The sequence below is a fragment of the Dermatophagoides pteronyssinus genome, unplaced genomic scaffold (genome assembly GCF_027571235.1).
Source record: "Dermatophagoides pteronyssinus isolate colony J.1.1.1.1 unplaced genomic scaffold, Derpt_VIB-CSIC_2022.12 sq0001, whole genome shotgun sequence".
Classification (NCBI taxonomy): domain Eukaryota; kingdom Metazoa; phylum Arthropoda; class Arachnida; order Sarcoptiformes; family Pyroglyphidae; genus Dermatophagoides; species Dermatophagoides pteronyssinus.
This window is the reverse complement of record NW_027461525.1, coordinates 3,878,440-3,897,500: the sequence shown is the minus strand read 5'-3', so window position 1 is coordinate 3,897,500 and position 19,061 is coordinate 3,878,440. Positions and strand designations below refer to the sequence as shown.

The following is a 19,061-nucleotide window of genomic DNA, read 5'->3' as shown; positions in this document are numbered from 1 at the left end:
AACAAAAGCAAAAGTGAAGAATGAAACAAAACAACAAAAAAAAATCCAAATAAATTTTAATGATCAACATTGTATAAAACACAAATAGACTAAAAGGATTTTTTGATTCTTTTTTTTTCTCGTTCATTGTTTTGTAACAAATACAACGTTACACAAACATATCATCAAAGTCTAATAAACTCTTGAGACTAGTTCTATGGACATTCATAGGATTTTCATTTATAGTCTCTGGAGAAACATTTGTCTTATGTGTGTGTGAGTGTGTGATATCATTGGCAGGCAATCATTAATTTTGATTTTAATCAATTTTCGGAACGGGAAAAAAATTCTCGCCTAGACACAATAATTGGTGATAGATTGTTTTTTTTTCGAAAGTTGCTTCCAAAATAAATCATTTTATAAACATTTTTTTCCGAAACTCAAAATATTGAAAATAGATTTTTTTTTAATAAATCAATTTACCTTCTTTAGATTCTTTTGTCGATGCGAATAATGAACTGAAATTAATATCCGAAATATTTGTATTGCCCGATAATAATGTCGTAGGTGACATTGTTAATGACCATGGATACCATGGTGATGGTTTGTTCTTTCCGGCAGCAGCAGCAGCATTTGCATTTGCATTCGCAAATAACATGGACGGTAATAGTTGAGATTTTTGTTGTTCATTTAATGTGGATAACGGTGATGACATTGATAATGGATAATTTGATAGAAAATGTGCCGATAATAATGATGTCATCGGATCGAATGATAATTGATTTGTCGGACGTGAATATATTGGATTTGCTTCAATAACAACAATTTATTATAAATTAGTTATCATTTGATCTACTGAATTCAATGTATAGATTTGAAAACATTCAACGAATCACCTACCTGCTAATAAATTGTCACGTAAATTGTTTACCAAATTATTATGATTTTCTTTGCTCAATATATTCGATATGGAAAAATTGAGTCGTTGATTTTTATTATCATTACTACTATTTGATTGTTGCTGTTGTAACTGACCATTTTGTTGTGAATCTATTGATTTATTATTAATAGTTTGGCATTGATTATTTGATTTAGTCGTAGCAATTGATTTAGCCATTGTTGAAGAATCTGTTGTATTTGATAATAATAATGATGAAGTTGATGATGAAGATGATTCATGATTATCATTATCTCGATTTTTTAAATTCCATAAATCCATTTGATCTAAATGATGATTGTGATTAATAGAATTTGTAGGTGTTTGTGAACCATGTTGATGACCATTATAATTCATCATATCGGTTAAATGATGAAACGGTGATGTGGTTGAATGATGATTTAATAATGATGTAGTTGTTGTTGTTATTGTTTTATTCGCAATTGTAATATTCAATGAATCTAATGTATTCAATTCTTGATTGCTTTTCGTTGATGTTAACGTTTCGATTGGTTGATGATTATTATGTTGAAGGTGGTTATTTTGATATCGTTGACGTTGTTGATGTCGATTGTGATGGCGGTGGTGGTGGTGGTGGTCACCATTCTTGTCAATAATGGCCATATTAGTTTTCCCCGTTTATCTATTCGTCTGCCTTTTCGTTTTCGTTTATTATATCAAGATAGAGTCGTTTACAGAATTATTCTATTTTACTTAAATTCACAGAATATTTAGCGGGCGTTTTATTCTATTTATTCAATGATTCTTGATTCGTCGTCGTCTTCAAGTGTTTTTAACAATTGATGGCGGTATCCGAATGAGTAGACACACACAGATGAACAAAAACATGATACAATTTCTTCATTTGAAATGGTAGTTATATTGTTGTTGTTGGAACATTTTCATTCTGTAAAAAGTATGATGGAATTGCAAAAAAAATAGTTTTAAAAATAGTGTATGTGTAATATCAACTTAAATACAAAATAGACCAATTAATAACAAGAAAAAGGAGGCAATGATGATGATGTAGACATAACCTATAGACATTTGAGAGGCAAAATGAATTTCCTCATTTTTAGGTTTAAAAAAATGAAGAATAAAAAAAAAGAAATGAAAATCAAATAATGCTACCTCACATAGGTCTCAATGGTCACAGTCATTCAATTCTTTTTAAAGGCCATTATAAAGCTTTCGCTTTTTTTTCTTGATCATTCTTTAGCTCAATAGTTTGTTGAAATGATAAAAACGATTCCCTATACCATCTATATATGTGTAACGATGACAAAAAAATGATGGGCTGGGCGTTAAGTATTTTGGGCGAAGAGCTTCATCGTTTTCATTTCGTTTATCGATTTGTTTTCAAGCGTCGATTGTCTTGTCGCCTCTTCACATTTTTCGTATATAAAAACATATATAACAACGACAGCAATCAAGCCAATTGCATATAACAAAAAATGCAGTCATTTGATTGGCTACAATCATGATAAACAGGCACGCCAATCGAAATAAAATAAAAAGCTTAAACATTAGAAAATACAGGCGGCCTATTACAATAACACAAAAAAAACTCTATATAGTCCAACCAAATACATTCAGTGACAAACAATACAAAATAGATATACGAACAGTTTATACGCACATATTTTCATTTGAAAATATATGCGTTAACCGGTCAAAAATGTGACATACACACAAAAACAGTTCAGTTTAGGTTTGATTCGGTCAAAACAATCTTCAAAAAAAAGTCACATCAGTGAATGAATAAAATGAAATATATTAGATCTTTTGAGTATTTTCCGTTCGGATTCAAAGAGGAAAATAGAGAAGGAGTGGAGGAAAAAAAGCTATTAGCTAGAAAATGAAACGAAGGTTTTTGAATAGAAACCAGTGCGAACGTCAGAAAGGGGGAAAAGTGGTTAAATTGACAACATTTAACTATCATTAATGTTTAGTTGGCGCTAATAGATTATTTATTAACAACAATAATAACAACAACATAAACAATGATGATGATGATGATGACAATAGGCATAACTTTCGTTTCAAAAAAAACATTACTATTCAATTTACAATAAAGTCATCATCATTATCAATGAACGGAAAAACGATGATAGTGTGTGTTTGGGGGGGGTTGATGGTGGTTTCGCATTCATTTTATTCAACAGAAAAAAAACAAGAAAAAAAGAAAATATTCATGTCTTGCTTATATTTATATAAACATTTTGAAATTCTGTTCATTCATTCTCTAATTCTCTTGATTTTAACGATAATTCTACAAAGTTTATTTAATTCATTTTTTTTCTCTTCTTCTTTTTTATCTTATATTTCCCACCCAAACAAATGATGACAACAAACACAAATAATACTCACTTGAATACTTGAACAATTGATTTTTTTTAATGAGTAAAAAAATTAATGTAATTATAATGATTCCTAATAAATGTCGTTTATGTTGAAAATTTGTTTGTAATAATAGTAATATTTAAACGAAACAGAGAAAAAAAATTAATGGACATCATTTCATTCACTTTTACTTGTTCCATCATTACATCATATACATTTTACTACAATATAATTATAAATGGAAGCAAAAACCTAAGTAATCTAATATTCAACAATAACAAAAAAAAACTTTTAACAGCCTATATTTGTCGTTGTTGAAATAGGTGTAACGTTATATTCCTGTTCAAGAATCAGATCGAATATTATTCTTGTCGACCCCCCATATATCTTAATGGTCGAGATAATTAGTGCTACGATAATGATGATGATGAGGATGATGATCAGCATTAACAATAATTATAACGATGACGACAACAACAAAAGCAATTCATTTCAATTTAATGAGAATTTATTCATACAAAGCAGCCTATCTTTTCTTTCGCTCTCTTCCTGTAATGATCGAGACAAGAACCCGAAAGAAATTGAAAAACGTTTTCAAAACAACAATGTTGAAGATGAAATTCTACACGATTCATATAATTAATCGGCGACTATACAATTTATTCATACTGTATTTTTGTATTTGTCCATTATTGTAACTATACAGATTTATATGTCATTGAAATTCTTTTCATTTGAAATAAATTAATTTTTTTTTACCGTTTTTCGTTTGTTTGTTTGTTTGTTATTATTGTTGTGTTCAATTTATCAGTGCTGAAGTTATCTTTATTGACAGTTAATTGTTACAATTGAAAACACTGTTACTTTCATAAATGCATTTTCAGTTTTGTCTGACAACAAAGATCAAATTCGATATTTATAAAAAAAATGAAGGAAAAGAAGAAATAAATTCTAGCCATATGGCCATGATTTGTAACTTCTATTGTTATTTTTTGTTTGATATTTGAGAATCCAAATGGGAATCTCATTTGTTTATGATGTTTATTATTATTAAACTGACAGGATTTAGAAATAATCAACGATGGATAATAATGATAATTTTGATTGAAAAACTATTTTTTAAAAAAATCTAAATCTGATTTTGATGAAATTTTTTCCAGCATACAAAAAACAGTTTCGTTTAGTGAATAATTAACAAGGTTTAGTCAATCCTGGATAAGATTCGATTAATCTGTCAACAATTGACAGCAATCCAATGTCGGTACTTTAAATTAAAACACTTGTGTGTAAATGAGATTTGCTTATATTTGCCACTTGCTAAATTCATTTGTTTGTTGTTTCAATGAATTCAATTGAATTGGATGAATGAATGAATGAATGAAAAAAATTTAGAAGGATCAACCAGGGTCCTATTGAGTGTATTCATATTCATTCAACCAAACAAAATGATAACATAAATTTTATTTTTATATTCACCATCACCACCACCACCACCACTATTGATCTAATGATTAGGATCTCATTATTGTTTTCTGTCTCCCGTTTATATTTTCAAGTTTTGACAATAATCGGGTCTTTTTTTTACTATTTTTTCTTTGAAAAAAATTTTTAGCCCTAGAATAGCTTTTCTCCTCATCACAATAAACTAATGACTCTCGGGATCTGGCCTAAACTAAATAGAGTATGATGATGATGATGATAACCCCATTATAACAAACAGATGGACTTTTGAAGTATACTAAACATAACAAACAACAACAACAAAAAATTTCCAATAAAACAATATTCCATCAAATAAATCTCAATGAAATCACAATTCATACATCATATGTAATACTTTGTTGTTGTTTTTGATTTCGTTTTTAATTCGACATTTCTTTTAGTTTCATTTGATTGACATTAATAGAAGAAATTTTGATTCAATTCAAATCTATGTCTAACAAAATACATTTGATTTTTTAGCTTACAAATTTTTTTTTCTTCATTTCAATGATATAATATTATGGTTATTGACTTGACGACAAAAAAAATAAAATAACAACAACTACCAACCGACTTATCAAAATTTATATAAGAAAAATATGACAATAAATGAATTATTTTTAAATAATACATTATACAAACTTGTCAATTGTGTATTGTATTCATTCAATAATAATAACAACAACAACAACATAAACACAAAACAAAGTGCAAAATACCCGTTAGATGATATCTTTATTCATCATGCAATTTTCAAAAAGTACTCGAAAATTATCGGTCAAATGTCGAGTAGCAATCAAAAAAGACTAAGATGAAAAATATTCTATAGCTTTTTTAGGTGACAAGTAGATTTTTCTTTTTACTTTGTCAATTTGTCATTGGTGTTTTTGTTGTTGTTTATGTTTATAGATCAAAATTTTTCATTGTAGAACCATTGGAACATTAACAAAACAAAAAAACTTAAGCTTATTTATTTTGAAAAATCTTTTGTAAAATACATGAAGCAAAAAAAAAGCTTCCGATATTGATATTATTGCTTAAGGCAATACATAAATTAATCTGAAAATATATTACACACACACAGCAAAACATATTTGATAAAAAAGATTCTCTTTTTTATCAATAATGGCTACATCGGATGTATGTTGTTGTTGTTGTTAATGATGTTTTTTTTTTGTTGTTGTATTAATGTGATAATAAAACACGTGACATTCTTACGCATTATGTGTTTGATGTAAAATTTTTCTAGAATTTAATTTGTTTCATTGACAAACGAAAATTCAATTCTTTCTCTTTGCCCAATAATTATTCCGAATCCGGTATTTTTTTAAACCATCTTATTTTAGCATCCGTAATCAACATCATTAATTGATTGCAGCCAATTGAAGTAATGAAGAACAAGAAAAAAAAATTGCCCAAAGTGATTGCGGCTGAATTAATTGTGGTTTTTTCTTTCAGTATTAAAAAAAAATTCCATTTCCGTGTATTCAATTAATTTCATAAATTTATTTTTTACTTCCATTTAGGGAATAAAATTCATAACATTTATAATGTTCATTGCATCAAATTATGAATAAAAATTTTAAAATAATGATGATGATAACACCAATGATTATTTTTTTGAAACTGAAAGAAAAAGAAAATTTTTTTCACTTGATTTCTCATTCAATAGTCGATTAATTGAAGAATTACAAACAATTTTCAAAAAAAGTTTCATACGATAAATAGGTAGATAGTTTTGTTTGTTTGCTTTTATTTTGTTGTTTGTTTGTTTGGTTAGTTTGCGGTTGATTTTCTTCTTTTCAATGGGAGAAAAAATAGAGAAAGAATCAGGACAGCGACAAAAATAAAATATAGTAGTATACTACTATTTTTTCGGTTGATAGAACACAACAAATTTTTCAAAGCAAACACAATTTCATTCCATTTGAAAGCGATTCGAATCAATCTAAACTCATCATCAAAAATGTTTTTGTTGTTGTTGTTATTGATGATGATGATGATAATAATAATCGAACCAAAATGATAAATTCTATAAAAGATTATATATAAATTTGGCAATCTAATCTTGTTTTGTTCAATTCTCCATCAGTTTTTGATAACTGTTTTTTTTGTTGTTGTTTCTGCTCCTCTATAGAATGCCATTAACCGTAGTTGATTTTCAAAAGTAAATTTAAAATGCATATTCCTGTCGAACATCGAATGATCAAAATGATTATTATGATGATGATAAAAGTACTAGAAAGTGACAGGGTGGAGTCCGTACAGCTTATTATTATTATTATTATTATTATTTTCACAATCCAAAAATAATTTTATGTCAATTTGAGTTGGAAAAACTCATCAAGTAAATTGGCGATGAAAATACATTTGAATTCAATTGATAAAAGAAAAACTTTTCAGACCAATTTTCGATTCAATTACCTGGAACAATATTTGAATGGATAACAAATATGGTGTGTCCAATGTGGAAGAGTTTATTAATTATCATAGGTTGTTATGAATATATCATTTTTTTCTATGGAAAAATTTCATCATAGAAAAATAATTTCGTATAGATATTGACCTTGAATGGATTGGAATAATAATAAAAAAAATCATTCATTAATCATTTGATCATTAACACGATGATTAACATTTGCTATTATCATCATTCAAAAATTTGATGATCCAATGATGAAATGAATTTCATTCATTAAATCAACCACTCAGGAATTGTTTAAAATTGTTCTCGAAAATTCTGTTTTTATTTTCCATATATATCATTATAATCGGTAGTTCAGTGTTAACAATATAAATAGATGATAAGAGCTCATCATCATCGAATAATTATAATGGATAAATTGGATAAAAACATTTTTTTCTTTTTTTTTGGTTCGAAACACGCAATGATTTTGTTGTTCACCGTAAACACCCAAAAGCAATAATGATGATTGTCATCGGTTCTAATCGAACACAGTTCATTTCATTCATCATCATCTGATCAAGATGGAACTAAAATTGGGAAAAAAAATTGCTATTTATTATCACTGTTCCTCTACTTCCACTAACAACATTAACATTGGTAATTGATCGTTGAACAGCAAGAATATATCATCAGCAAAATTTACTGACAGCAGATGATCTAACAACCAACTAACACGCCCAACTAATTCAATTTTTACCAAATTAAAATGTCATTATTATCGTGGTCGTTAAGAATGAAAAAAAACAAACATAAATTGTAACGATAATGATGATCAATGCTTTATTTAATCATATATTGGATAGAAAAAAACGGTGAAATGAAATCGAATAAGGTGTTTCAAAATATGTTAAAATATCTAACTTTTATTCAACCAAAAAAAAGAAAGAAAGAAAAAAAATTCATTGATGTTGCAGGAAAAATAAAACTAAAATCTACAAATGAATTATGATTCAAACAGAATAATTTTTCTTTCTTTGGTTGTCAAAAATGTGGACAACAACAACAACAACAACAACAATAACAACAACAAAAAACACCGACCAAATCAACCGGAGAGAATAATGTTAAATATATAAAAAATAAATTTGTACGAATTTGAACAAGAGATTTGAGTGCATGTGTCGTATTACATTGTGCAATGATGATGTTGTTATCAACAAACAACAAAAAAAATGGTTTGGATCTATACAATGATGATGATGTTAATGGTAACGGACAAAAAAAAACACATTCGAATACGACAATGATATAATAGATAATAATAATAATCAAAATAAATCGACACATGTAAGAAATCGACATGTTATGTATGTATATAATACATTTTTATTATTATTAAAAAAAACAAGACAAAATAAAAATCATGTATATGAGTGTTATACACATGAAGAAGAACATGAATCTTGTAATATATTATGTGTAAATCGGATAATAGAATTTTTTTTTGTTCACTCAATCCAAATATAAATCTTAATAAATTTTCTCATTTTGTTGTTGCTTTTGATGTTCGCGAATAAAAATCAAAATGATGATGATGATCATCATCATTGTCGTTTATTTTGGTGTTTTTTTTTCTTCTTCTTTTGTCTATTTGAAAACACATGTTTGTGGTAGGATATGATGGTAGATGGAGGAAGTGAGTGAGTAAGTGGGTGAGTGATAGAGAGAATAAAAACCTATTCGTATCTATTATATTAGTCCATTATCGATTCTTGTCGATTTTATTTAGGTTGATCGAGATATAAAAAAAATAGGATGTTTCTTTAGTTTTTTGAGTTTCATTTCATTTCATTCCATTTTTTTGGCATTCTCTTCATCTTGATTTCTTGATGTTGATGATTTTTATTCTAGGTGTACACATCGCTACATAGAGAATATAATTTGATATTCATATTTTAGTGATTATAGTGATACATTTTCTTATATATAGCATCATATAATGTCTAAATTTTCTATTTCTTTTTTTCATTTTTTTAGAAAATTTTTTTTTGAAAAAATTTATATTCACTATTGATGTTTTCAACACAAAGTAGAATAGTGAAATAAAATGTATAAAAAAAACATTATCGTTAACAGTAGGCAAACACTAAACCAATAATCGAAACATCAAATATATATTTGAAAGCATCAAAAAAAAAAACACAAAACAAAACCGTTTCGAGAACAACTCAACCAGAATCATTGTTTTGTTTGTTTATTTGAAAAGTTGACAAGCCAAATGTACACAATACACACACACACACACACATCATTATCATATTAGTTTTGATTCAATCTAAAAACATGATCATATTATTTGAATCTTTTTTTCCGCTCCATTCATTCATTTATTCATTTGTATTAGTTCTTTTTTTTCATTTCAAATATATCAAGAGAAAAAAAAGAAGTAGAAAATAGATCGAATTATGATTATTATTGAATCATGCCTCTTCTAACTGAAGATATTAGAAAAGCAAAAGAGAGAAATAAAGAATTTGGAATGTGCAAAAACAAAAATGGGAAACAAAACAAATAAGATCGGCAACCAGTAACAAATATAGAAATATAAAAGAATAAGAAATAGATGCAATCAATTTGATGGCCCAATAAGATTGTTGAAAATAGATAGATAAAAAAAATCGATGAAGCAAATAATGGGCTCGGTTAGCTTTTTTTCTTCCTATCAATTCAATATGAATCCTATCATCATCATCATCATCAAACGTAATCGAATGACAAATATTTTGATAGTGGCGAAAAAAAAGAAGATCACAGACATCATACACATCACATTATTCTTGACCATTAAATAAAGGCGGAAAAGTACAAATAAATACAAACACATACTAAAACATTATTTTCATTGATGTCTTCACATTGTTTTTTTATAGTTTCGGGAAGATAACTGTAAATAGAATATAGATTGAAAACAAAATTGAGGAAAAAAACATAAAAATAAAACAATAACATGGTAAAAAAGAAAAAGAAAAAAGAAAGAAAATTAGATAATTTTAAATCTAATTTTCTTGATTACGCGAACCAAAGTTGTTTTTTTGCGTTTGACAACAACAAACTATAAATCGGAAATAATAAACATTCGAAATACAATTTGTTGTTGCTCAAATTTCGAACATAACATATTATATGAATGGAAATTTAAAAGGATAAAAACCGTTCGAACATATTTTTTCGAATGTTTTTTTTACCTTCTTATTTTTATTATCATCATTGTTTATTTGTTTAATACACAGAATCAACCAACATTTGAACAACGTAAGTAATCCTTACTAATGGAACTTATGATGATAGGTTTTTTTTTAATATCCTATATATATTATAAGATGAGATTGTTAATGTTGTTGATGATGATAATGTTAAATGATGCTCAACAACAACAACAACGACAACCAATTATAGATGGGGAACCATTTATATAAATGTACCAAGCATAGAACGATGATGATAATGCTCAAAATGATGACCACCAAAATAATAAGTATCTGGACCAATGGGACATTGATAATAGCTTTAATAATAATTTTTGTTTTTTGTTTCATTTGAAAAAAATTGTTTCTTGTTCGTTTATATTAATTTTGGTAGTTGATTTTTTTTTCTATTCGATCAATATATTATTATTAGTTAAATAAATTTATGACTACATCAAAACAACATCTTTCTACAATTCCTGATCATAAATATATTTTTTTCGATTTGTTGTTCCTGAATTCTTTAGTTATCGTTTGTAGTTTATATATTAGATAATGTGTGTGTGTGGGTGTAATTAAACAACAAAACATAGTGAAAAACTTTTTCAAGATTTATTACACGTTTTTTTTAAAAAATTTAGCCATCATTTTTGTTATTGTTATTGAATTGATAATTAAAAGTCAAACATTACACATTAAAAATAGAGTATACACAATCCAAACACAAAAAAAATTATAGATATAATATATTACCATTAACAGTAGCAGTAGATGCCGGTTTAATAACGATCAATAGATTCATAGTCTATTTTCGATTAGAATTTCGTAATCGAAAGTCATCATTATATATGTTATAATATTCAACGAAAAAAAAATGAATTGCCTGAATAATTGAAAATAATAACAACAACAACAATAATAATAAAATAATATCAATAGTTTTTGTCAATAATAATAATAATGATAATAAAATGCAAAGAAATCAATCAATAATTTATCAATTATCGATAGAAACAAATTCCTTTTCAATACATAAAAACTCAATATCTTTTTTTCGTTCTTGTATTATTATGTCATCCTATATTAATAATGATTTCAAAATTAAGGTATTATTATTATTTTTAATAGTGTTTAGGTTTTTTTTTCTTTTCAATCTATTCAATTCAATTCAATTCAATACACTCAAACATGTATAATCTATTATTCAGATTCTTTTTTTCCTTCTTCTTCTTTTGAAAAAGAGGAAAAGTTTCTAGCTTGTGTTCACACACACACAGACACATGAAAGTCGTATGTAATAATGATGAAAAAATCAACTAAAGAAAGAATAACAATGTTGTTTCATTGGATTGTAATAGGGAAAATAAAAACATAACAGCAAAACAAAAACAAACAAAAAAATGAAAGAAAGAAAGAAAATGTTCCATAATAATCAATGGTGGTTAATGTGATCAATGAACAACAAAACAAAAAAAAAAATACAAAAAGAATAGGATTTATTAAATAATTCACCGTTTTTATATAATACCTTTTAAATGAGTGTTTTTTTTGCCCGATATGAATCTTAACTATTAACTGTATGTATGTTTTCTTTGTTATTCTCCTTTCTCCATATTATTCTCTTGTTTTTTTATCCATCATTGAATCAAACTATCCGGTAGTTTGTCAGTGTTATATTTAGAAAAGAAAACAGTCATTCTCATATAAATAGGCTTTTTCTTTTCATACTTTTTTGTTTCTTTATTTCATTGTGATATTGATTTTCAACAACTAATACATTTAAAATGATTAGTTCGATTCAATTTGTTGTATTCATTGTAGAAAGATATTATCATCAATAAATGATGATAGCTGATAATATTTCCCGTTGTTATATATTATTGCTGGTAATAAAATGATAATGGTTAATACAACAAATATTGTATGGATGGACATTTGAATGATAATAATAATAATAATTTTCATTAACTAAAATTGAGATATATAAATAAGATGATAAAAGTATTTTACAATTTGCATTGGACAAATGGATCATTGAAATTGTATTGTATCGTATTGTATTATGTAATATACATCAATTAATCGTTAAACTATAGCTATACATTTACAATGTTAGAAATGGAAGAAATTTATTATAAACTTTTCTTTACTCTTTACTTTTTTGCTTGGGTCAGCATAAATTAATAATAGAAGAATGAATTCTCAAACATTTTGGTTTGTGTGAAAAAAATGAATAATTAAAGGTAAAATAATTAAAAAAAAACTCAGCACTTTTACGTTAATTAATTAATTTTTTTTATACTATTTATCTCTCAACGATAAAGATTCAAATGAAAACTTTTGCCTTGCTGTTTAGATTTATGAACAAATAAAAAATAGTACTGAATGCGTTTTTTATCTGAAATGATTTCTGCTAAAAGAATCATTTCACCAGAGAATTTGATCATTGGCAACAACATTGAAATTAAAAAAAAAAAATAAGAAAATTTAATTATTGATACAATTCTCATTAAATAGATAGTTAGTTGTTTTGTTTTTTGGGTGTGTTAATTTGATTCAAATTTCTCAACAACAACAAAAAATAATGTAAAGAATTATAAATTATGTAATCATGTTTATTGCATAATCAATCAGAGAATCATCATTATTTTTTTCAACAAAAAAAAACTGAATCGATTCCATAACATGTTTGATTGAAAACATGAAATAATAATGAAAAAAACATGAAAAATTATTATCTATAAAACAAATAATTTTCCATATAAAAACATACGGTAGTAGACAAAAAAAAATTCTGTTCAATTTGAAAATAAAATGATGATAATTGCTTTTTCAAGCATAAAATTGATAACACAAATGAAAAAAAACACCCAACAACTCTTCATTATAATATAAATCTATATTATTATGAATATATAAAATATTATTTCTTTTTATCTTTTGTATAAATTTTTTTCTTTTGATATTTTGTTGTTGTTGTTGCTGGTTCTTTGTTAAAAATTCAATTCGGTTGAATGGATGAATAGCGTCACGACATAATATTACAGTTATTATTATCATCATCATTAAACATAAACAAGCTAATACACGCTTGTTCAATAATATGTTTTGGAACACAATTTGATCAAATTGTTTGATGTTTCATTGTTTGATTTTTGTTTTTTGTTGTTGTTGATGGTGTTGTGGTACCCACCACTAAGTTGGAGAAAGAATAACAACAACAACACAGTTAGGCAAGCGTGACATTATTTATCATTTTTTTCCTCTGTCTCATTTTCTTGGATCGAAAACCATAAAGTATGAAGAAAAAAAAATCCAAGATCAATTGGAAATCATTCATACATTCATAGATATGAAAATGTATGGTTATTGTTTACATTGAATAATGTGAATAAATTAGCCATTCTCATAAACACAAATAAACACTTTTGCTCTCTTTCCATCGGTTTGAGAATAAAAGACAATTCTTTTATATATCATCGACATTTGATTGAGTGTTATAATAATGACAATAATTTAAAAAGAATTGTTTTTCTTCTTTGAAATCTATGAAACACTGCAGTTCAATCAATATATATTGATGATAATGTCATTCGTTTTTAAATGGATCAATACAAATTTTCAAATCAAAATATAAATATTGTTTTTTTTTTGAACAATAATGACTTTCACACTTTAGTGGATTGTTGTTATGATTCATGAAATGAATAACTCAATGGAATTGTCGGTCCTTCAATCTCTCCTTTTCCTTCATCGCGTCCTATGATTTAAACACGAAATAAAGCTATTTGGTTTCGATTAATCGATGGATAGGGAGTTCCATAACGGCAATTATTGACTAACGATTATAACAAACAATTTTGTTTTGTTCGGTGTACAAATAATATATCACAAAGTAGAATCATTTTAGACTTCTACATAAATTTTGTTCAAACCAAACAAATAAAAATCAAAAGCTAATTATCATCATTATACTATCATCATCCTATATATTTGATGCATAGATATTTCTATAGAATTATTTTCTTGCAAATACAATCATTTATTATTATTTGATTCAAACGTTTATGAATGTTTATGTGATCATCAAGTTAATTTATAAATTCATTATATTACCATCAAGAGTTAATTTTCGAATGTATTTAGTATGAATGAATGAATCAAGTGTGTGTTTATGTACGTCAATCATTGATTCATTCAATTTTATTTAATTCCCGAATCGAGTATATTCACAACTGTATTCAATATATATAGCAATAAATGATATTTTGATTTTTAATAGCTGATGCCATTGCCGAAAAAAAACATGGTCGTGCCTAAACATTTTTATTATCATTATTATTATATACCAAAAGAGTATATATTTTGATGGGCTGTCTGATGATGATGTTATTTGAAAATGTTTATTTATCTATATGTGAATGCCTATCTTCCAATTTTCCAATTATATTCACTTTTATCTTTTAATCTTTTTGCCCATAAATATCAAACTTCACTTTTAATCTAGGCACATTTTTTCCCGATTTCAAATTCGGTCTACAAATAGGAGAAAGAATAAATGTAAAATGAAAGAAAAGAGAGAGAGAAAGAGAGCGATATTTTCTCCAGAGACTTTTATTATAATTTGAATCCTCTATTCTGAATCTTTTTATTTTTCAAATAGTTTTTATTCCTATTTATTCCATTGGCATAAAACTAAAATTGAACAGCTGTTATCGTCATCATCATCATCATCATCACGATTTCGCAAATATAATGCTCGTTTACTGTTTGTCGGTGTATTTTTTTTTGTGTTTGTGTGGGGGTGAGCTCCAATGACAAACCTCGGGATTCTGTAAATGTATCCATCTCTTTAAATATATATGCTATAGTAACGTAGTCCTAAATCCTAAAGAAAATGTTTCAACTATATCAAATTAACACTAAAGGGAAAAAAATAGAGGAAACTTATGGGAATAGATAGACTTCCTCAACTATTATATGATAGATCATCAAACCCAGAAAAAAACTTTATTCAATTCTTTAACGAATGCCTACAACGGTAACGAATAATAGTTGAAGGTTTTTTTTGTTCATAAATAACTGTTTAGTCAATGAGATAAAAAAAAGACATTTAATTACACCATTAATTCGACAAAGAAAAAAAAGAGATTGTGATTTGTTTTAATCATCTTTTCTTTGCTTGTTATTTAACGAGAAAATAAAATAAAAAATTCTATTATAATAAAATAGACAGAATACAATTGAATTATTTAGTGTAGAACATAAGATGAAATGATTTGATTTATGCTTTTTCCTTGATTTCATTGGCTACTAAACGGGCAATAGTATTTAGTTGAATATTCGATGTTCCTTCATAAATGGCACCAATTTTTGCATCACGATAATATTTTTCAAATGGATAGTCTTTCGTAAAACCAACGCCAGCAACCCATTCGATTGCTTTAGAACTGGCTGTCGCTGCCACTTCGGAAGCATATAATTTTGCCATTGCTGCTTCTTTTATAAATGGACGACCAGCTTCGGACAATCTTGCTGCATTATAAACCAACAATTTGGCAGCTTCAATATCGGTAGCAATTTTGGCAATCTGATGTTGCATTCCCTGATGAAATGATAATACAATTTGAAAATTACATAATGGAATAATTGAATCGTAAATCAAACCTGAAATTCAAAAATGCTTTGACCAAATTGTTTACGTTCAAGAGTATATTTGACAGCATGATCGAACACTCCTTCGGCCAGACCAAGCATTTGAGCGCCAATACCGATTCTGCCTTCATTCAGCGTCTGTATTGCATATTTATAACCTTGGCCAACTTTTCCCAACACTTGTGATTCATGAACTTTTACATCTTCGAATATCACAGGACATGTACTGGATGCTCGGATGCCCAATTTATTTTCAGGTCGAGCCACGGACAAACCAGGTGTATCACGATCAACAACAAATGAAGTAATACCTTTGTATCCGATAGAAGGATTCGCATTAGCAAAAACAACATAAAATCCAGCATGTTCTGCATTTGTAATCCAACATTTTTCTCCATTAATCACAAAATAATCGCCTTTCTTTTCGGCTTTGGTTTTCATCGCAAATGCATCGGAACCTGATCCAGCTTCTGAAAGACAAAATGCACCCACCTAAAACAAAACAAACAAAACTCAACTTATGAAACATAATGAATAAATCTTACCGTATTTTGAGCTATTTTAGGAAAATATTTTTCTTTCAATTCTTCTGATGCATAATATTTGAAATTAAGAGCAACAAGAGTGTTCTGAACATCACAAAATACACTGACTGATGGATCAACTTTAGCAAGTTCTTCGATAACAATGATAGCCGATACGAATGATGCTCCAGTGCCACCATATTTTGGATCAATCTCGATACCCATAAACTGTAATGAAGTATTTTAAAACTTTGATTATGAAATAAGAAATCGTCTATATACCCCATTTTCGAATAATAGTTTAATGACTTCAGGATCGAGTTTATTTTCGTTGTCCATTTTACTAACTAATGGTGCAATTTTTTCCTTAGAAATCTTTTCGGCCAATTCCTTAAACGCAAGTTCTTCTTCGCTGAACATAGTCAATGGTAAATGAGATGAAGTTATAGTTCGCTGGGTACATATTTGTACAGATTTTTTACATAATTGATTTAAAACATTAAGATTCTATCAAGAAGAATGAATGACAATAGATTTATTCGAGAAAAATATAATCAAAATAATACCTTGGAACAAACGTTTCTGATAATTGGCAACATTTTGTATAAAAACAATTTGATAATATATCTTTGACAACAAAAATATTTAATGATACAAAAAAAAACGATGATATCTTTTACTCTCCAAAGTCCTCGTTGTTATAATTATGCCATATAATCATAGATGGCGGCTCTATATTGCAACTGAAAAATTATTTGATTTATCGGTAATGTTTGAATTTGGCATGAATATCTCGAAACAACCATGATAGATCCATAGCAATATTGGTGAAATACTGAATAAAAAGATGACCAATTTTGATATCCAAGTCATCCATGCTTCGAGTGGTGTTCGTAAATTGATAACATAAATACAAAGCATTAGCCAACATTCAACGATGATAATACCAAATAATTCTTTACATTCCTGATAATCAAGTAGTTTGTAATCATTGTTTTCAATGATTACCAATAAAGCACGAATAAAAAGATAAATGGAAAAAATTAAATAAAGATTTAATAACAATAATAAAAATCGTTGCATATAAATTGTGTGACATATTTTGAAATCAATCATCATTGAAAAGGTTATCAAACAAGGTAAAGCATAAACAAGCATCCAAAAAACCGGATGATCATCATTATGTTGAACATATGTAGCCATGGAAAAAAATGCGGTCATGATCGCATTAGAAATACACCAAATGGACATTGTCTTTGTTTTGTTTAAATCAATGAATAATGAAAAAAATCTAAACTGAATAGCTTCTTTCAAAAACAAAAAACTAGAGCATCCATTTATATACTTACATTAATCGTTTTGTTTATTCAACAAGACATCTGCTGATGTTTACACATTAGTTTGATCATCATCATATTGACCGGATGCTGAATCAATTATAATGTTTTGACAATGACAATGATGTCGAAAATAGTATCAACACTTTTTTAATTTAAGTAATATGACACCTTTTTATCAAACAAAATCTTATAAATACCGTTGTTTTGACTAAAAAATTGATCATTTTTTCTTTATCACATATCAAATTGACAACAACAAGCGAATCTAAATTATTAAAATGAATAAAATAATACCATATGTGTTTATCATAATAAATTTGTCAATTTTTGCTTGTTGGGCACCGAACGAAAACATAACAAATGAACCGATTAGCTCTCGTATGGTACCAAATTATAATATGATGTCTACATTTGCTGCGCCACCACCAATATCAAAATTTTCTTTTCCGAATCCATATGGAATGCGTTTTATGCCCGGAAAACCTATCGATCCAATCTTATTAGGTAAGTAATAAATTCATCACCATCATTCATTAGAATATATAAATCATTATAAAACATTATCATTAGCACCACATCTCATGAATGGCATTGTACCAATGGCTCTATCATTCAGTGTTGGCTATTTTCTATTACGATTATTTACATTGGGATTATTTTTTGTGGAAAAAGGTAGCCTAATTTTTTCGCTAACCAAATTATATGGATCTTGTTTTACTGATCTATACAGAACTTTTATTAGCATTTCCTTATGGTCATTATAGGATAGATGATAAAAATTCAATGGCAATGGATAACATGGCGAATATTTGGAGACGAAATGATTTGACAACTTCATCATCATCATCATCATCACAAACAGGACCATTATTATTACACCTTTACAATAAAGCTATGGACAAGTATAATTATCCTCATGATTCTGAACAACGTCAACAACAAATCGGCAAACAACATGAATGAACAATTTATATGAAATTAAAATCATTCAAGCTTTTGATAAAATTGATAAAATTATTATGGTTATAATAAAAATGATATAATTCTGATAACAACAATTGATGGATAATGATGAAAAAAAATTTTTTGTAAAAAAAATCATTTCATCCTTGATTGAATTTTTGGGTTTCGAATTTTCGATCGTCGATA

General features: G+C 27.1%; 3 protein-coding genes across 4 annotated transcripts in view; 1 reads left to right on the top strand and 2 right to left on the bottom strand.

Annotated features, from left to right (window-relative positions):
• The window catches only part of LOC113793107 (uncharacterized), a 3,812-nt gene extending 1,445 nt beyond the window's left edge, over positions 1-2,367 (bottom strand). Inside the window, exons 1-3 of one of the 2 annotated variants that reach the window (XM_075823291.1) lie at positions 2,048-2,367; positions 880-1,823; positions 463-789 (exon numbers count right to left, since the gene is read on the bottom strand). In XM_075823291.1, coding sequence (XP_075679406.1) covers positions 463-789; positions 880-1,540 — 988 coding nt within the window. In that variant the 5' untranslated portion in view covers positions 1,541-1,823; positions 2,048-2,367. Of the gene's footprint in view, positions 1-462; positions 790-879 lie in introns of both variants that reach the window. The other variant, XM_027343073.2, reaches the window with a different exon arrangement.
• Positions 2,368-10,435: 8,068 nt separating this feature from the next.
• Positions 10,436-18,875, top strand: LOC113793335 (uncharacterized). Its single transcript, XM_075825230.1, has 4 exons — positions 10,436-10,460; positions 18,286-18,416; positions 18,483-18,584; positions 18,643-18,875. Exons 2-4 carry the CDS (start codon positions 18,293-18,295, stop codon positions 18,873-18,875), a joined length of 459 nt encoding a protein of 152 aa, XP_075681345.1. The 5' UTR covers positions 10,436-10,460; positions 18,286-18,292.
• LOC113793263 (short/branched chain specific acyl-CoA dehydrogenase, mitochondrial) lies at positions 15,493-17,292 on the bottom strand. Its single transcript, XM_027343271.2, has 5 exons — positions 17,139-17,292; positions 16,855-17,079; positions 16,594-16,800; positions 16,061-16,540; positions 15,493-15,998 (listed from the first exon to the last, which is right to left on the bottom strand). The coding sequence occupies exons 1-5, from the start codon at positions 17,169-17,171 to the stop codon at positions 15,678-15,680; spliced, it is 1,266 nt and encodes a 421-aa protein (XP_027199072.2). The 5' UTR covers positions 17,172-17,292; the 3' UTR covers positions 15,493-15,677.
• Positions 18,876-19,061: the final 186 nt, after the last annotated feature.

Excerpts from the sequence above, each read along its gene's own strand:
- LOC113793263 (XM_027343271.2), bottom strand. The coding sequence starts at position 17,171 with ATGTTGCCAATTATCAGAAACGTTTGTTCCAAG. Across the intron at positions 16,541-16,593 it reads CTAAAATAGCTCAAAATACG|GTGGGTGCATTTTGTCTTTC; the intron begins GTAAGATTTATT and ends GTTTTGTTTTAG. Across the intron at positions 15,999-16,060 it reads AAAGCATTTTTGAATTTCAG|GGAATGCAACATCAGATTGC; the intron begins GTTTGATTTACG and ends TCATTTCATCAG.
- LOC113793335 (XM_075825230.1), top strand. The coding sequence starts at position 18,293 with ATGGTACCAAATTATAATATGATGTCTACATTTGCTGCGCCACCACCA. Across the intron at positions 18,417-18,482 it reads TATCGATCCAATCTTATTAG|CACCACATCTCATGAATGGC; the intron begins GTAAGTAATAAA and ends CATTATCATTAG. Across the intron at positions 18,585-18,642 it reads ATTATTTTTTGTGGAAAAAG|AACTTTTATTAGCATTTCCT; the intron begins GTAGCCTAATTT and ends TGATCTATACAG.